The 16,785-nt window shown below is 47.4% G+C and overlaps 1 protein-coding gene across 2 annotated transcripts; it reads right to left on the bottom strand.

The window, feature by feature from the left end:
• Positions 1 to 3,768: 3,768 nt before the first annotated feature.
• On the bottom strand, positions 3,769 to 15,109 carry GAL3ST2 (galactose-3-O-sulfotransferase 2). 2 transcript variants are annotated; one of them, XM_043522441.1, is made up of 4 exons: positions 15,022 to 15,109; positions 9,469 to 9,546; positions 8,363 to 8,642; positions 3,769 to 6,866 (listed from the first exon to the last, which is right to left on the bottom strand). In XM_043522441.1, the coding sequence occupies exons 2-4, from the start codon at positions 9,486 to 9,488 to the stop codon at positions 6,042 to 6,044; spliced, it is 1,125 nt and encodes a 374-aa protein (XP_043378376.1). In that variant the 5' UTR covers positions 9,489 to 9,546; positions 15,022 to 15,109; the 3' UTR covers positions 3,769 to 6,041. The 2 variants fall into 2 exon arrangements, with proteins under 2 accessions (XP_043378376.1, XP_043378377.1); XM_043522442.1 differs by having other exon boundaries at positions 15,007 to 15,109.
• Positions 15,110 to 16,785: the final 1,676 nt, after the last annotated feature.

Below are 16,785 nucleotides of genomic sequence, written 5' to 3' on the forward strand. Positions count from 1 at the left end.
ACTGGGCCCTACAGGGTCACTATTTTGTATGTGGCCAAAAGGCTTACAAGGTGCTGCCAGCCAACTGGACAGGTAGCTGTTATATAGCTCATGGAGTTCCTCATCTTTCCATAACTGCCACACTGCCCAAAGGCAAGATTAGAAATGCCCGAGACACCTCTGTTAAGTCACGAGAAAAGACCCTGCGGCGACTGACTACGGCATTGGAGGGCAATATGAAGAATTCCCTCACAACCGAGAAGCTTGTAGGGTGCTCTGTACTGGAAATAGCGCCACTGTTTTCCGGGCCAGCCATGGCATGCATAGGCCGCTATGCTGTAAGGCTGCAAATGGTACTTGAGAAAGTGGCCTTAGAGTTAGAGGACTCGGTTAGTGATTTAGGATCAGCAGTAAAAACATTAAATAAAGAGGTACAGCAGCTCAGGACGTTTTCCCTCCAAAACAGACTGGCTTTGGACTATCTCTTGGCATCCCAAGGAGGGGTATGTGCCCTCGTTGGGCCCCGATGTTGTGTATATGTAAATGATAGCAGTTATGAGATCTATGAAAAGGTGGTACAGGCTGAGGCCCATGCCCGAGCCGGAGCAAAGGTTGCCTATACTGCCCCCGAGAGCGATTGGTTGCAAACCTTGTTTTCAGGCTGGGATTTGTCGTTTTGGCTTGGTGGTTTATTTAGCCTGTTATTGAAACTTCTCTTTCCTGTATTGCTTGTATTACTGGTATTATGCTGTGCAGTATCATGTGTTAGGGCCCTTTTGCAAAAGTTAATAAGTCACTCTCTTCAGGGCTATCACAGAGTGCTTATGCAAAGTCCTATTGTAAAGAAATAAGTAGCCCAAGTGAGAAAACTCAGAGCCAAGGTTGTTGAGTGTTCTCAAAGGAGGGAGTTGTTGGGGACACTGGGGCATGGCTACTAGGTAACTCGAGGAGATGGAAGACCACGCGTGTCGATGAAGCCCCCTCGCACTAGGCCCAAGTGTCCTTGCCCTCCCCCCCACCAGCCTGGAGGCACTCGCAGCAGCTCTGCGTACTAGGCCCAAGTGTCCTTGGCCCCCCCGCCTGGAGGCACTCGCAGCAGTTATGCTGAGGATCTGCAACAATATGTTGCAGAGTCAGACTGCCTGAAACTAAGCAAGGCCAAACAGGGCAGATATGGAAGAACAATGCTGAATAAAGCAGCTTTATGTATGGTTTAAGAAGTGATACAGAGCACAAGGGCACTAGCTGGGAACTGGATTGGCTGGCTATATGGATACTTAGGGCAGCTTGCTATTGGATAAGTATGCTGGGAAAAAGGATGTATAGAAGCCTGTGTAACTTCCTGCTCTGTGTGTAGGATTTGAGATTTTATTCTCCCTGTACCTTTTTGCAGCTGCAAATAAACTTTTCTGCTTCTCCACCCCGTTGTGATTATTGGGTGTAGCACACCGGGTAGCAAACCAGCTCCAGCTGTTGTTTAGCCTCTCGGCACTGGGTGCCTGCAACACCCTTGTTGTTTTAGCTGCCACCCTTTCTCTTCCCCGCCCCCTTACAGGGCCACAAGCTAGTACAGCAGAGAGGTCCCTCTTCTTTGGTGTCATATAGATGGCATCTCTGTGGAACTGGTGTCTCCTAGTTTCCAGTCCTGGACTCCCTGTTGGATCTCCTGTGCCCTGTGTTTGCCTGCTTATACATGATTATGACTTGGAAGATGGTACGGTACCTTCTGGCAGGGGTTGCATTTGTCTATTCTATGTCCCTCCCCTCTGTGAATCAGGACATCCAGGTTCAGTTTAGATGATACATGTCCCTTATTCATTTTAGCTATCACACCCCCTTCAAAGGCAGGCACAGACACCTGGTTTGTAGAGAAAGGTCTTCAAACCCTTCCTGTCACCAGGTTTAGGAAGACAAGGAATAGCCCACTGGATTAGGAGCACCAGTCCCGGCTAGAGGTTGGTGGGAGGGTCATCATCCCTCTAGGGCAGGTTCAAAAGGGAGAGAGAATAGCTACCCAGTCTCAGCTGTAGGAGAACAACATGGCAGGTCTCCTTGGCTACAGGAAGTAAAACAAATGTGATCAGCTTCCTTCAGCCTAGCCCTAGGGTCCATCCTAAACAGACAAAATGGAAGGTGATCAAAAGGACCGGCCTTCCCTGTAAGGGGCAATGAGAGAGCTAGTGATGGAAGCTGCTCTTGGAGTGGGAGTTGAAGAGGGAGCATGGGCTTGGAGTGATCCTCCCTGGGGCAGATGCAGAAGGACTCATTGTTGGGAGCTCCCCTCCTGAGGGAGTAAAGATGAAGTCAGGAAACCCATCCCACCAAGGGCTGGGGGAAGCCAATATTGCTGTCTGGCAAAAGACAGCCTGAGTCTGTCCTCTGGAAGTGAAGGAAGAGCCTCTGTTTTCCTCTCTTGTGGAGGATGAATAACAAGGTCTGCACCCTCCACTGAGCCTCCAGCAGGGAGAGAGCCCCATTCTGCCCCCTGGAGGGCACTGTGCTGACCTCATTCCTTTGCTTTAGCTCAGGGTTTCTCAACCTTGTCAGGCTGGCGACCCCTTACTCAAAGGCAAGAATGTTTGCACCCCTCCCCCAACATTTACTACAAAAGTTAGAGTAAAATCTGTCTCCATGGTAACAGTGGTCAGCCTGTGTAATATACGAGTGTGTGCGTGAGTTACAAGAGGTGATAGGGATACTTGGCCTTGAAGGATACAGGGTGTGTGGAAAGTGGGGCAGCAAGATTTTCTTTGTTTTAGGCTGTAGTAACATTTTCACTCCCTTGTGACTCTTCTGATTGCTAATGCCCCAGGCATCACAACCCACTGGCAGAGTGGCACTGTTCCAGATTATGGATTCTGGAGTTTGTCGGTAGCTACTGCATGCACTCCTATCCCCACACCAGCATGGATTGCAATGGAGACTTGCACTTGTGCTTGCACCATGTTTTTATTTAATTTGTAAAGCTCAGCATTCACCCCTTTCCCTTCTCCCTCTAACCACCTCTACGCTCTCTCCTTATGCCCAGTTAACCAAGGCATCCACAGTGGTTTTAGCTTTATTCCAGGTCTACACCAGAGACTTTTGTCAGTATAGTTGTCACTCAGGGATGTGATTACCTGTGATATTGCTATACCAGCAAAAGCCCTATGGTGGACCAGTTATATCAACCTAAAAGTGCTACTGGGGGAATAGTTCATTTCACTTGGGTGCCCAGTATAAGCTATACTAGCAAAGGCACATTTATGCCAGTATAGCTATGGCTATGCTCGGAGGGCTTGCCAGCATCGCTGTACCGGTATAGTGACACCAGCAAACATGGCCCTTGCCCACTGCACTGTAATTATTAACCCTCTCCATTATACCCACCGCAGTGCTGCTGAGTGGGGAAGGACAGATGGCACAGCATGGCAGAGCTCTGGCTCCCAGGTGGAATAAGACCTAGCAGCCATAGTGCTCCAGGGAAGGAATGGGTGTCACCTGTTTTCAATGGATTTATTGTGTAATCAGTGCTTATTCAGTAACTGAGGTAGGAAACAGTTGATGAAATATATCACCCTTATTGATTTACTGCACACTTAAAATTCCTGCCCTTGACATGGGACAGATAAAGGAGAGGGGTGTCGTATTTACCACTCTGAGCACTGTAGCAATGCCATTGCACTGGAAGAGTTGTAATACTTGAACGCCATGTCCTGTCACATAGTGTTTGAACATGTGACCACCTCTCAATCTGTAGATTCAAAAACTATCCCAATCTGCAAAGATCTGTTCAGAGAGCAACAGATTAATATGACACAGTCTTTATTGTTAATTATTAACATAGTATACAACACCTTATATGCTATTTATTTACCTTTCATTGAAGGAACCCAGACCAGAGGACAATCTTTACAAACTACACACAATCATCAGATGAAATTTAATGTTGATAAATGATTCTAAGATTCTATGATTTATCCATTAGATCACGCTGCTGTCTGAAAAAGGAACATTTGCATAATCTCACATCTTTCCTTAAATCTCTAGTGGTGGATAATGACACTGACATCTCTCTAACCCAGCTGACGGTAATACTCTGCCTCACTGTGCTCTGTACTACCTGACACATTTCAGGCTAGCTGGAGGATGACAGCTGCTGTGTAAAATCACGAGCCCAGAGGGCAACATTTGGCAGGAAAAGGTGAGTCCAGCTTGAAGCATCTTCTGCTGACTGAAATCGCAGCCATCTATTGGCTTCTCTGAGTTGGGCTGATGTTTGGGGCTTGGCTTGGTCTGTCTGTGGAGATTCTGGTTCCAAGTACGAGAGCCTGGCTTAGTGCATGTGTGTGGTCATATTCCTGTCTCCACTGAGCATCACAGCCTGCAACTTAGCGATGGCTCATGGCATAACTCCTTTATCTCTCGTAGGTGGGGCTTGTGCTTTTGATTCTGAAGGTCCCAGGCTGTAGCCCTGCTAATGATCACACTGCCTCTGCGTACATAGAAATAACCTACTACCCTCCCAGAGCCCTTGAATAGTCTGTTCTCTGTAGCTATTACATGGGCGGGGAAATGGGAACCATTACTGGAAAGGCAAGGCAGGGAGAGACAGTTCATGGAGATTCTCAAGGAGACAGTGATGCCTTACAGAGGGAAGGCTTTGATTTGATTTAAACAAAACAGAGTGTGTCTAAAGAGAAGAGCTCCTCATGTAACCATGCCATTTAAACTGCTGACACAATGATTATTCCCATGGAAGCCTTTTGTCTCTTATATGAGGTAAAATGGGACAAAACAATATGTCCAAAATATTTTACATCTTTAGTGGGAGTTCTGAAGCCTGTGTCTCATTCTGATTGACCGCTCCACTTCCTGTTAATAGCCAGGACAGAGGGGCATGGCTGGCGAGTTCTGTATGACTTCTCTTAGAGTGGAGGGCGAATATATTCCAAACATAGGCACCGACTCTATGGGTGCTCTGGGGCTGGAGCACCCACGGGGAAAAATTAGTTGGTGCTCTGCATCCACTGGCAGCCAAGCTCGCCGCCCCACTCCACTTCTCCTCACCTGAACGCACCGCATCCCCGCTCCTCTGCCTAACTCCCAGCGCTTGCCACTGCCAAACAGCTGTAGCAAGCTCTGGGAGGGAGTGGGGAGGAGCAGAAATGTGGCGTGCCCAGGGGAGGAGGCAGGGAAGAGGCGGGGCCAGGGCGGGGATTTGGGAAAGGAGTCGGAATAGGGGCAGGGAGGGGACGGAGACTTTGGGGAAGGGGTTGGAATCGGGGCAGTAGGGGACAGGGCAGTGGTGGAGTGGGGTGGGGGGGGGGGTCGAGCACTCACCGGCACCAGTAGAAGTCGGTGTCTATGTTCCAGACTCAAAGGGATGTTGTATCTCAGGAGTCTCTTTCTGTGTTTCAACAGCTGGCACGGTACATCCTGTGAGCTCAGTTCCACTGACTTGTGATATAAAGTACAATCAAATAAACTGAAATATAAAGCTTTCCCTCAGGCCTGTTAAATATGCTGTCTGGTCTTTGGAATGTCTTTTTGCACGAAATTGACCTATACTGCACTGGCAATCCCTGCGTTAGCCTAGAATGGGAAACGGGAATTTCCTGCAGAGTCACTTCTCTGCAGTATTTTCCATTTACAACAAGATCAGTGCAGGTATTTTTACTAAACCTGATGCTGTGATTTAAACTAGTATTTCACCTACAGAGGAAAGGCCAGTATCTGCTCTGTGCAGCTGAGACAGTAGGTGGTTAGGGAACCAGTCACAGCTCCCTGGTTCTTTAGCCAACTTCACCCCAGCCCAGCCCCTGAGGTAGGCTGGAGCAAGCAAAGACGTCCAGGGAACCATATGGCAAATGGAGTCAGCTGGGGAGTGCTGTGTTCCTGCCACACCCCTTCTGTCTCCCCACCCCACTCCCGGATCTGAAAACTCTGTAAGGAAATTTCATGGGTTAACTCCACTGGGCCACAAAAATGTAAACACATCTCTGGGAGGTACATGAACAAGGTGATAAGAATGTTATAAGCATTATTGCTCTGTGGGTGATATTAACAATCCACCAACACTGTCACCTCAGCCACAAGGGAAAAGCTGTGCTCTTCCTCCTCTTCTCTGGAAACTGATGAGCATACAGATATGACATATACTGAAGCTCAGGCAGGATCAGTCTCAGGCAGGTTCTCAGAGTCTCATTAGCCATGTCTTCTTTAAGATTATAGCCCAGAATATTTGCACGCCCTGACTGGAAGGGCTGAAGTTTTTTGTCTTTGATCTTGTTCTTATCTATTGGCACTGGATCCAAGAGACACAGCTCCATAAGTTCCTTTTGTCTCATTCTCAGGAGATTCACCTCCTGATCCAATTTTTCTAGCCCTATTGTCTCCTGAATTCTCCTCCAGAAGGTTCTGTTGAAGTGTTGGTAGAGCTTCCAGTCCAATGAGCACCATTCTTTTACCTTTTCCTTGCTCTCAGGGGTCATGCTCTTGATAGTGTCCTGGCTTCGGGAATTCAGCTTGAAGTAAACCACATCATCCAGCTCCCAGCCCAAAGTGTCCTTCAGCAGGACCATGGACTCATCAAAGTAATCAGTTAGCAACATCAGCTGAAAAGCCTGTTCGATCTCCGCTATGACACTCTGAACGTAGTCCTCAGTGTCCATTGCGTTGTTGTCATAGCCAAAGTCAAACCACATGTAGTTCCTCGCATGAACGTTATTTGTGCATTCACTCATATTGTAATATGTCCATGGAGATGCCAGAAACTCATTCACATCCTTTGATCTTCTAAATGCTGGTGTAAAAAATTTATTATAGGCATAGGAGGACTCCATCAGTGAAACTGGGTTTCTCAGGATGGAAAAGTAGGTGGTGGTGTTTGGCATTACTTTTCGGACCTGTTTATAAGAAGACAGCACAATGTGGCCATTAATGTATCTCTTGCTTATGCACAGGAGAGGTTTTGTGGTACAAAAATGGCTCCTACTTGACTTGAAGGGTAAACAGGCCAAAAAAACAAGCACAGTGTAGGTCATTTGCAGGGGGTTAAAACATAGTCATGGTGGGAAAGTCTAAGTACAAGCACTGTACTGACAGGTTGTAGGCAACTGGTCCAGTTCTCTCTCTATGTTAGGAAGGCTTGCCAACACTGCTATAGCTACACCAGCACACATGGTAAGTACAGTAAGCATATGAAAGGGGAGCTCTCTCATTCCTGTTAGGGCTGAGTGAATAGTTTGGCCTTTTATCCTGGGCTGCATGAGGGGTTTTCTAGCTGAACAATCACAGAGGGGTATGGTACCCCAATTACCTGTGCTTCCCTAAACACCATGGATGTGGACTCAAGGCCAGCCCCACTTGGCTGATGCTGAAGGACACATTGGGTTCAGGCCAGTGGTGGGGTGAAGATCCACATTTATGTAGACCCGGTGATTTTCCCAACTGCTACAGTGAGACTGTGGCTGTTACTCCAGACCATTGGCTGGAGCAGTAGCTGTGGGAAGAGGGCTGTGCAACAAACCCTGCACTCTGGCCCTTGGTGAAGCGTGGATTTCACCTCCCAAATCGCTCCTTGTGCCCTCCACATAGAGTCTGAATCTTGGGATTTGTTAGCATGGAGTGGATTTCACCCCCAGTTACACTATCAAGAAGAGAGAAAGACAAGAGAGATCACGGCCAGGCCTAGAAGTTGACTCTCTATTTTCCAAAGCAAAGGGTCCTCCCTGAGCCAAACAAGGTAACTCCAGTCTCATTTGTTTGTTTTATAAATAATTGTCAGTCCTAAGATTCTTAGAGCGATTACCAGCTAACGATGGCCATTCCCCAGTACTTGTGGGCTTTGTGATTGAAGGCCAACATACTAATTCTTAACTCAGAAAACATTTTACATGCTAATTGCAATGCGCTTCATGAAGGGAAAGGCCTCTGCAGAGTGATATTTAGTGCTAGCTAATAACCAGGGATCCTAGATATCTGGTTGACACGGAAAAACATGGAATTTGCATTTTTACAGAGAATCTTTAGTTTTTACGGTTGTGAGAAAATAAAAATATATACAGTGGAACCCCGATTAGCTAATCTAATTGGTACCAAGACCAGATCAGATCATCAAAAATTCAGATAATCAGGAGAATGGCCAGGGCTCTGACTGCAGGCCTGCTTTAAAATTGTAAATATATCAATAAAACACTGTGTTCAACTGATACCTATATGTATTGTGGCCGGGGTAACTAAAGTTCAGCATTTCATTTTAATCACGGAAAAACATGGATTTCTATGTTTTTTTATTGGAGAATTTTGGGTTTTTATCATGGAAAACTAGAATCCCTGATAATAACAGCACCACAGTCATTTCACAGGATGCCTCCCCAACTGCTACTGCCCAGGATCTCACCTCTTGGAGGTTAAACCTCATGTGGTTGCACATGATGTTGTAACTTTTTCCGATGGTTTTAAATCCCTCTACAAACTGGGCCATGAAGCGATGAGGGTAGCCCAGGTGGTAGTTCTGGCCAGCAGGAAGGGCTAGGGTCAGATTGTGCCTCTCTGCAAACCGGAATAGGATGTTCATGATGGTGCTGCTGGCAGTTTTGTGGGTCTTGAGAAACATCACGTTCGTCTGGGGGTGACTGGGTCTCAGGTGCTTGGTGGAAAACCCCCACACTCTGTATGAACTTAAAGCACATGGGAAATGTTTTCTCTAGTTTTGTAATCCATTTCTTCCACCTGACAGTGCTGCTTTCCCCTGCCATTTCCTACCCTGCTGGCCCTCTCACTTTACTTTTCCAAACAGCCACCAAAGTTTAACCTGAACTACCTTTCCTTAGGCTAACTGGGGCCAGATCCACACCTGGAATAAATCAGCATCACTCCCTTGAACTCAATGGGCCCATTCCACAGCTGGCATAAATCAGCATAGCCTCACTGAAGTCAATGGGCCACATCCCCCACTGGTGTAAATTGGCCATAGCTCTATTGAAGTCAATGTACCAGATCCCCAGCTGGTGTAAATCGGCATTGCTCCCTTGCAGTCACTGGGGCTATGGCAATTGACACCAGCTAAAGATCCAGCACTTTGTCTGTAGTTCTAAAAAGCACAGATGAGCCACACCCCTCTTCTGCCCTCATTAGCTCCGAATGCCAGTCTGCATGGCTTTTTCAGCTCCACACAATAATCAGCTTATTTGTTACTGAGGGGGTTGGGAGGGGCTTTGGCTTCTCCTGCTCACTCCCCTTGCTTTGTTAGTATTGTTGCAGCTACTCCCAGCTGCTAGATGCTCTACACTGTTGATAGGTCACTTATTTAGGTGCTAGATATGAATTTAGGAGCCCAACTTTAGGCCCCCAGTCTTGAAAATCCTAGCCCTAGTCTCTGCGCTTAGGGCTACATTTAGCAATCCAAAAATATAAGATATGATGGATCATCTTGCTGCCCCTGCACAGATGGGGCACATGGCAAGTTCTTCTTACTCGTTCTATCACTGTAGAAAGTGGACTTACGAGATGACATTTCCTTTCATATGGAAGAACCCAGCTAGAAAAATGACTCCAAGCCAAAGCCCCAGGATTCTGGAATGCCTGCAAAAGAAACAGAGATCCAGTGAGTCCAAAATAAAACGTAATGTCCTCCCAATTCGAACCACACCAAATTTCCTGCCACTCTTTGTAACTGAGGGCTTGTCTACATAAATGTTTAGTTTGTGGCAAGCTGAGCGTAAATCTGTCCCCCTAGCCTGCTGCACGCAACTGTCTGTGTGGACCCTGCTGACACTCATTAAAGTTCCATTTTGCAATCTGATACAAACATAAGAACAGCCATACTGGGTCAGCGTAATGGTCCATTAGCCCAGTGGCCAGTGCCAGGTGCTTCAAAGGGACTGAACAGAACAGGACAATTTCCAGTGATTCATCCTCTGTCGGCCATTCCCAGTGTCTGGCAATCAGAGGAGCTACCCCACTTTGAAAAGGCAGTAGTGCACTAGGGAACTGCTAGTTCACATCAGCAGGGTCCACATGGCCAGTTCATAGAATATCAGGGTTGGAAGGGACCTCAGGAGGTCATCTAGTCCAACCCCCTGCTCATAGCAGGGCCAATCCCCAATTTTTGCCCCAGATCCCTAAATGACCCCCTCAAGGACAACCCTGGGTTTAGCAGGCCAATGCTCAAACCACTGAGCTATCCCTCCCCCGCATGGAAAGCCAGTGCATGGCCCACACAAGGTTAGTGCATGGAAGGCCAGCGACCGGGTAGATTTACAGCCCAGCTTGTCACAAGCTAAATGTTTGTATAGACAAGCCCTTAATGGCTGTTACAGCCGCCTCCTTTCTGGCCTCTCCATGTTAGATAGCATAAGCATGGTGATCAGCATCTGCCTCTCCTGCCCTGGTGGTAACTCTTGTTCTCTGCAGTAAAGCAAGAGCGCTTATGTTTTAACAGTTACATTCTTTTAATTTAAATCTCACATAAATCGAGCACAACAGCAACCAGAGCCTGCTGTAAGCTGCAGCCAGCTGTTCTCTGACCTGCCCATGCAGGCTACACAAGTGCCAACCCAGAGCACTCAGAAATAAGAGTCAGGCCCCCAAAATCATGTGATTGGCTTAAAAATCAAGAGGTTTTTATGAAAAATACTAAATGTTGGGTTCTTTTTCTTTGCTTTCTGGGTCCTGAGCCATAGAGTTCTCTCACTTCACGTTTTCAAGGTTTTCTCTGCAACCCCCAGGACGCAAAATTTCCTTTTTTACAAAAGAAAGCAGAGCGTCTCAGGTAAGCATGACCCCAGGAGCTGGGGCTTTAAGAAAAACACTCGTGATCAAATCTCAAGAGTTGGCAATGGAATGCAGACTAGAATTCCACCTTCCAAAATGGAGATGACGGACCTTTGATCTCTGCAGCTGCACCCACAACCCTCGACAACAAACGCAGCTCCTCCATTCAGTAACTATACCCACAAGGGCTGTATCCCTGCCACTTGATTTATTTTGCCCTTGAACACCCTCTATATATGTCATCATTTTTTTCTGTCTTTGGAGAGAAGACCAGCTCCAGCTCCTCATCCCCACCCATTTGATCAGTGAACCTGCCCAGATGCCCCTTTTTCTCAGCCCAGCTGCACCTGTAGATCAGCGGTTCCCAGACTTGTTCCGCCGCTTGCGCAGGGAAAGCCCCTGACGGGCCAGGCCGGTTTGTTTTCCTGCCACGTCCGCAGGTTTGGCCGATCGCGGTTCCCAGTGGCCGCGGTTCGCTGCTCCAGGCCAATGGGAGATGCTGGAAGCAGCGCGGGCTGAGGGATGCAGCGAACCCCAGCCACTGGGAGCTGTGATAGGCCAAACCTGTGGACGTGGCAGGTAAACAAACCGGCCCGGCCCACCAGGGGCTTTCCCTGCACAAGCGGGAACAAGTTTGGGAACCGCTGTTGTAGGGCAACGTTCCCTCTAATGTTTCCCACCCATGTGCAGAATGAATTTTGTTATGTGCACCAATATGGAGGTGAGGTGTCACACATCACCTCCATATTGGTGCACATAACAAAATTTATGCGGTGGGGTGGGAGCTCAGGGCTGGGGCAGAGGGTTGGAGTGCAGGGCAGTAAGGGCTCTGGCTGGGGGTGTGGGCTCTGTGGTAGGGCTGGGGATGAGGGACTCAGGGCTGGGGCAGAGGGTTGGGGTGCAGGGGGATGAGGGCTCCGGCTGGGGATGAGGGGGTGGGGGTGCAGTGGGGTTACCCGGAGCTACAGAGATGACTGCACCCCCAGCTCTCTCCCCCTGCAGCAGCACCTGGGCTGGGTCAGAGCCGAGGGAGGGGCACCTAGCTGTGGGAAGTCTGGGACTGGGTTGGGGCCGGGGCGCCTCTTCCCCAGCTGCAACAGGTTCGGGGCTGGGCTGGGTTGGGTTGGGGCCGAGGGAGGGGCTCCATGGCAGGCCTGGGGCTTGGGGAGAGGCATCTCTTCCCGCCGCAGCCCTGGGCACCTGCATGGGGCTTAATAGGCAGCTGCACGGCTGCACATGTTGTACCAATAAATTAAAAACCAGCAGGATCTTATTAAAAGGGAAAAAGGCAAAATACCACATTTATTGTGAATACAGAAAGAATCATAGTAAGCAGTTAGTTATAGCTATAACATTCCATTCAATCTCATATTTATTCACACATTCATTCATACAAACACACACACACAGGTTCTGCAAGGTTGTTATCATAGTTACCAGCCTTAGAGTTGCTCATGCCAAGCCACTGGCCAGGTGGCCTGGACATGAGGAGGGAGCAGGGCCTTGTCAGATGCTCATCTGATGCTCCTGGAAGTTAGTTTGCAGAATCAGACCCCCCAAAGTTCTCACTTTCTAGAGTCTATTTTTATAGGAATTTATTCCTAGGCCAGTCTGTGGGAATTGCTTCATCATGCTGTTGCTGAATCAATCAGCAGATGGCACATTCCTGAAGGCTCCGTGCTGCTAGATGTTATCTTGTTCTTTGGTTCTCCCATTCTTGAGGCTGTTGGGTGGATTCCAGTCTGCCCTCCGGGGGTCCTCTGGTTATTTCCACTTGACGCCTTCTTCAGCTGATGGACACTGGATTCTTAGGCTGGCACCTCCCTGATCATTCAGTTATTATCCACACCAAGCATCCATCCACATACATCCTCTATCTCTATTTTAATCACAATTGTTAATACAACAAAAGGGCGGGGAGTCTCTGGGTGCTGTTTCTGTTGTTAGAGTATTGCTTTGAGTCTCTTTCTCTGTGAATTGCTTTGAGAACAGACTCTGTCTTAGAATGTACTAACGCAATTAGCAGCTTGCAAGTTTCACACATAAGAGGGAGAGAAACAGCACCAAAAACCAAGAGACCTCTTAGTTAGTAATACCCTGGAATTTAAACTATGGGGAATCAAACTCATTTGTGATTTTAATACAGAACTTCTTTAATATGATCAAACACACAGCTTAGAGGGAACTTAGCTAAGGGACATCACCCCCCACAAGCCCACTCACAAGGGGACTCATTCAGTGCTGACACACACTGCCTGAAGTCAATGAATCCTATGAAGTCAGCTGGGTAGCACATGGGAAGTAAGGGAGCTCTGAGGTTGATCTCCAGGATGGGGAACCACTGCTGTTCAGGAACTGTGGGGAAAGTACCTTGCAATGCTCTGGGGAAAATCGCTGAAAGCCAAGACCAGTGATCCAAGAGGAGCACATGTGCTTGCTGAAAATCCTGCGGTGTGTTCCCCTGCAGGGACAGGGTGAGTGGGTGTGTGGAGATGCCAGCCACCTGGAACTTCACCTCGTAGCTCTGGCAGTCACCTTATGGCAGTGTGCTGGCTGGCTTTCCTAAACTATAGGGCCAAATCCTCCAATGGTACAAACTGACACAGCTCTCCTGAAGTCACCTAGACAGTCTCCCCTGGTGTCAAAGGGGTTGTGCTAACTTACACCAGCTGAAGATCCAGCCTGTTGCAAATAATATATGACTAATTTTGTCTGATTATTGGCAAATCACTATGACAAACTTTACCCTTTAGGCACAAGTTATTCCTGTGCGCCCGTTTCAGCATAGGCACATCAAATAGACTGTTATCCTGAAATATGTGGGGCCAAACCCATCCCTGGTGTGGCTCTGCTTACTTCAGTGGAGTAACATCAGGAATGTATTGGCCCCGACTGCATCAAACTACGTGTATTACAAGGCAGCGTGTAAGTTTGGATCTCCACACCTCCGGAGGCTGCTTAGAAATTTTTCTGTCTTATACCAAGCTCCTTCAAAGCAGGCCCAATGCTCAAGAGTCAAACCATGGTAAGTTGAAGTTATAATAGAAACCAGCTGAGCTATCAGAGCACAAAAACATGGTAAAATTCTTCATTGTGGTAGTTTATGAACTAACCGAACACAGGCAAACCTTGCACCCAAGACCATCTCTGGGCTGAGAACAAGCAAGAGAAATGTCACAAAGGCAAACTCAATTTTTGCTGATTCCTGAACCCCAGACCTCCAGAGCTATGCCAAGAAATGTGGACAAATGGAGGGAGTCCAGAGAGAGCTACAAAAATTATCAGAGGTTTAGAAAACATGACCATTGAGGAAATGTTAAAAGAACTGAACATGTTTAGTCCAGAGAAGAGAAGGCTGGGGCGGGAGAGCTGGGTGGGAGGAGGGGGGAGAAGAGAGGGGACCCTGACAACAGTCTTCAACTATGTAAAAAGTTGTTATAAAGAAGACTGTGATCATGGCCATTCAGCACTATGGACCTCCACTGTCTACACGTATTATTGTTGCTCAATTGTCCTCCATGTCCACTGAAGGTAGGGCACAAATGCGACACTGGGCTAGCAAGCACCAGCTTATGCCAAGGTACCCGTGGCTCAGCTGAACACTGCCAGATACATAGCTGGAATCTGTCTGGCTCACCTGGGGGTTTGCATTGATGGGGCAGGTATTAGAATGATAAGAAAGTGTTTCATGTCTGGACTCTATTGAATGCTTGTGAGTTGATGCCTACATTATGCTCACTTGCAAGATCTGTAATGTAATATTTGGGCAGGTGTCGCATGAGTAGGATTGCCAATTTTGGTTGGACGTATTCCTGGAGATTTTATCACAAGACATAATCTTTAATGTGACAGAGTTCCTCCTCTGCCTTGGTGGATCCTGCGCTTATTGGTGGATTTGCTCACCTCAGACATTCATGGCAGCCCTCAGTTTGGCCACTTTTGCCAGTGGCTCAAACCTGCCATTCACTCAGCAAACCTCATCACTGACCAGCATGGGGAAAAAGGAGGAGAACAATCCCCGCAGTCTCTGCTGGCCCACCTAGTGGGTTGGGGGACAGGCCATAGACCTTCCCCTCTCGTGGGACCCACAGTCCAGGTCAACTCCTCTTATATCAAATAGGGAGTTGGGGAGGATGGGGGGAACCCAGGCCCACACTCTACTCTGGATTCCAACCCAGGGCCCTGTGGATTGCAGCTGTCTACAGCGTCTCCTGTAACAGCTGCGTGACAGCTACAACTCCCTAGCTCCCCATGGCCTCCCCCCAGCACCTTCTTTATCCTCACAGCAGGATCTTCCTCTTGAAGCCTGACCACACTTGTATTCCTCAATCCTCCAGCAGTACACCTTCTCACTCCCTGCTCCTTGCATGCCCTCCACTAACTGATGGGACGTCCTTTTTAAACCAGGTATCCTGATTAGTCTGCCTGCCATAATTGATTCTAGTATGTTCTTAATTGACTCCAGGTGTCTTAATTAGCTTGCCTACCTTAATTGGTTCTAGCAGATTTCTGATTGCTCTAGCACAGCCCCTGCTCTGGTCACTCAGGGAACAAAAAACTGCTTATCCAGTGGCCAGTATATCTGCCTTCTACTGCTCTGCTGCACCCAACTGGCCTGGCTCTATCACAGTAATTAAATATTAACCTTTAATTCCTGAGACTCCAGGACAATCCTGGAGGACTGGTAAACCTAAGCATGAGCTTCTGTGACCAAATGAATCACCACATGTCATAAACATACAGCTAAGGGAGCATAAAATCCCTCTTTTACCTGTAAGGGGTTAAGAAACTCAAATAACCTGGTTGGCACCTGACCAAAAGGACCAATAAGGGAAGAAGATCCTTTCAAATCTATGGGGGAAGGTTTCTTGTTTGTGTGGTCTTTTGTTGTTCTCTCGGGGACAGAGAGGGACCAGGGCAGAAAAAAAACATCTCCTAAACCCTACGTGAAATAAGCATCCAAGATTATGCCCTTGCTACTGTGTAGAAGGGGAAACTGAGGCACACCGCCTCATGGCATTGGTAGCTAAATACCAAGACACCTACACTTTAACAGATATTGCTCTCTGTATTTTGTTAGCAATACTACATCCCAACCTGTTTTCAGGCATCCAGGGACCAAGAACCCCAAAACTAGCTCGAACACTTATGAATGACATCATATGGTTTAAAGGTACTGAAAAGGAGTGTCACCAAAGACAAACAGGGATTTTACATGTACTGCCTCCGCCATGGACAGTGTCCAAGCCTCTGGCAGTAAGTTCAGGAGGAGGGTGTGACAGGGCCCCCCATAAGGCTTTATGGAAATATGCTTATGAATATATATATATATATATATATGACATAACTGGAATATGTTTTATGCTACATATGCCATGTAACATATCTATGTAAAGGTTACGATCTATTGAATCTATTAATCCTATTTGTATGCAGGTATCATTTTTTGTATTCGAAGTTATGAATAGTGGCTGCATACTTGTTTGATTCTAAGTAGGTTTTAGTGAAGCAGTTGGTCAGCTTCCTGAGAATAGACTATTCTTCAGTAAGTACCCAATCGAGAAGCCCTTAAGCCAACAATGAACTTGGAAACACCAATCCAGATCTGGGCTTTCCCAGGAATGTGGCTTGGCTGGTAAGGAACTCAGTCATGCATGGACATGTGACTTTCCCAGGTGACTCCAAAACTCCATCTTAGAGCTGGGCTTTGCATAGGAGAGAGGAGGGGGTCTCCACCCACAAGAGAAAGTCTATTTAAACCCTTGGGAGACCCCTCATTTTGTCTTCAGCTGGCTAAAGAGAGAGCCTCTCCACCGCCAAGGATACTTGAAAGAAACTGGAACAAAGGACAGTAACTACAGGGGGTGTGAGTGATTGCTGGACCCAGACTAGAAAGGTAGTCTGTAAAAGGAAGCTTACTGGGTGAGGATTTTTTCTGTATTCAGTTTTATTACTGTCCTAGACTTAGACTTGCGTGTTTTATTTAATTTTGCTTGGTAATTCACTTTGTTCTGTCTGTTACTACTTGGAACCACTTAAATCCTACTT

This window comes from Chelonia mydas, chromosome 9 (assembly GCF_015237465.2).
Source record: "Chelonia mydas isolate rCheMyd1 chromosome 9, rCheMyd1.pri.v2, whole genome shotgun sequence".
In the NCBI taxonomy this organism is placed as follows: Eukaryota; Metazoa; Chordata; order Testudines; family Cheloniidae; genus Chelonia; species Chelonia mydas.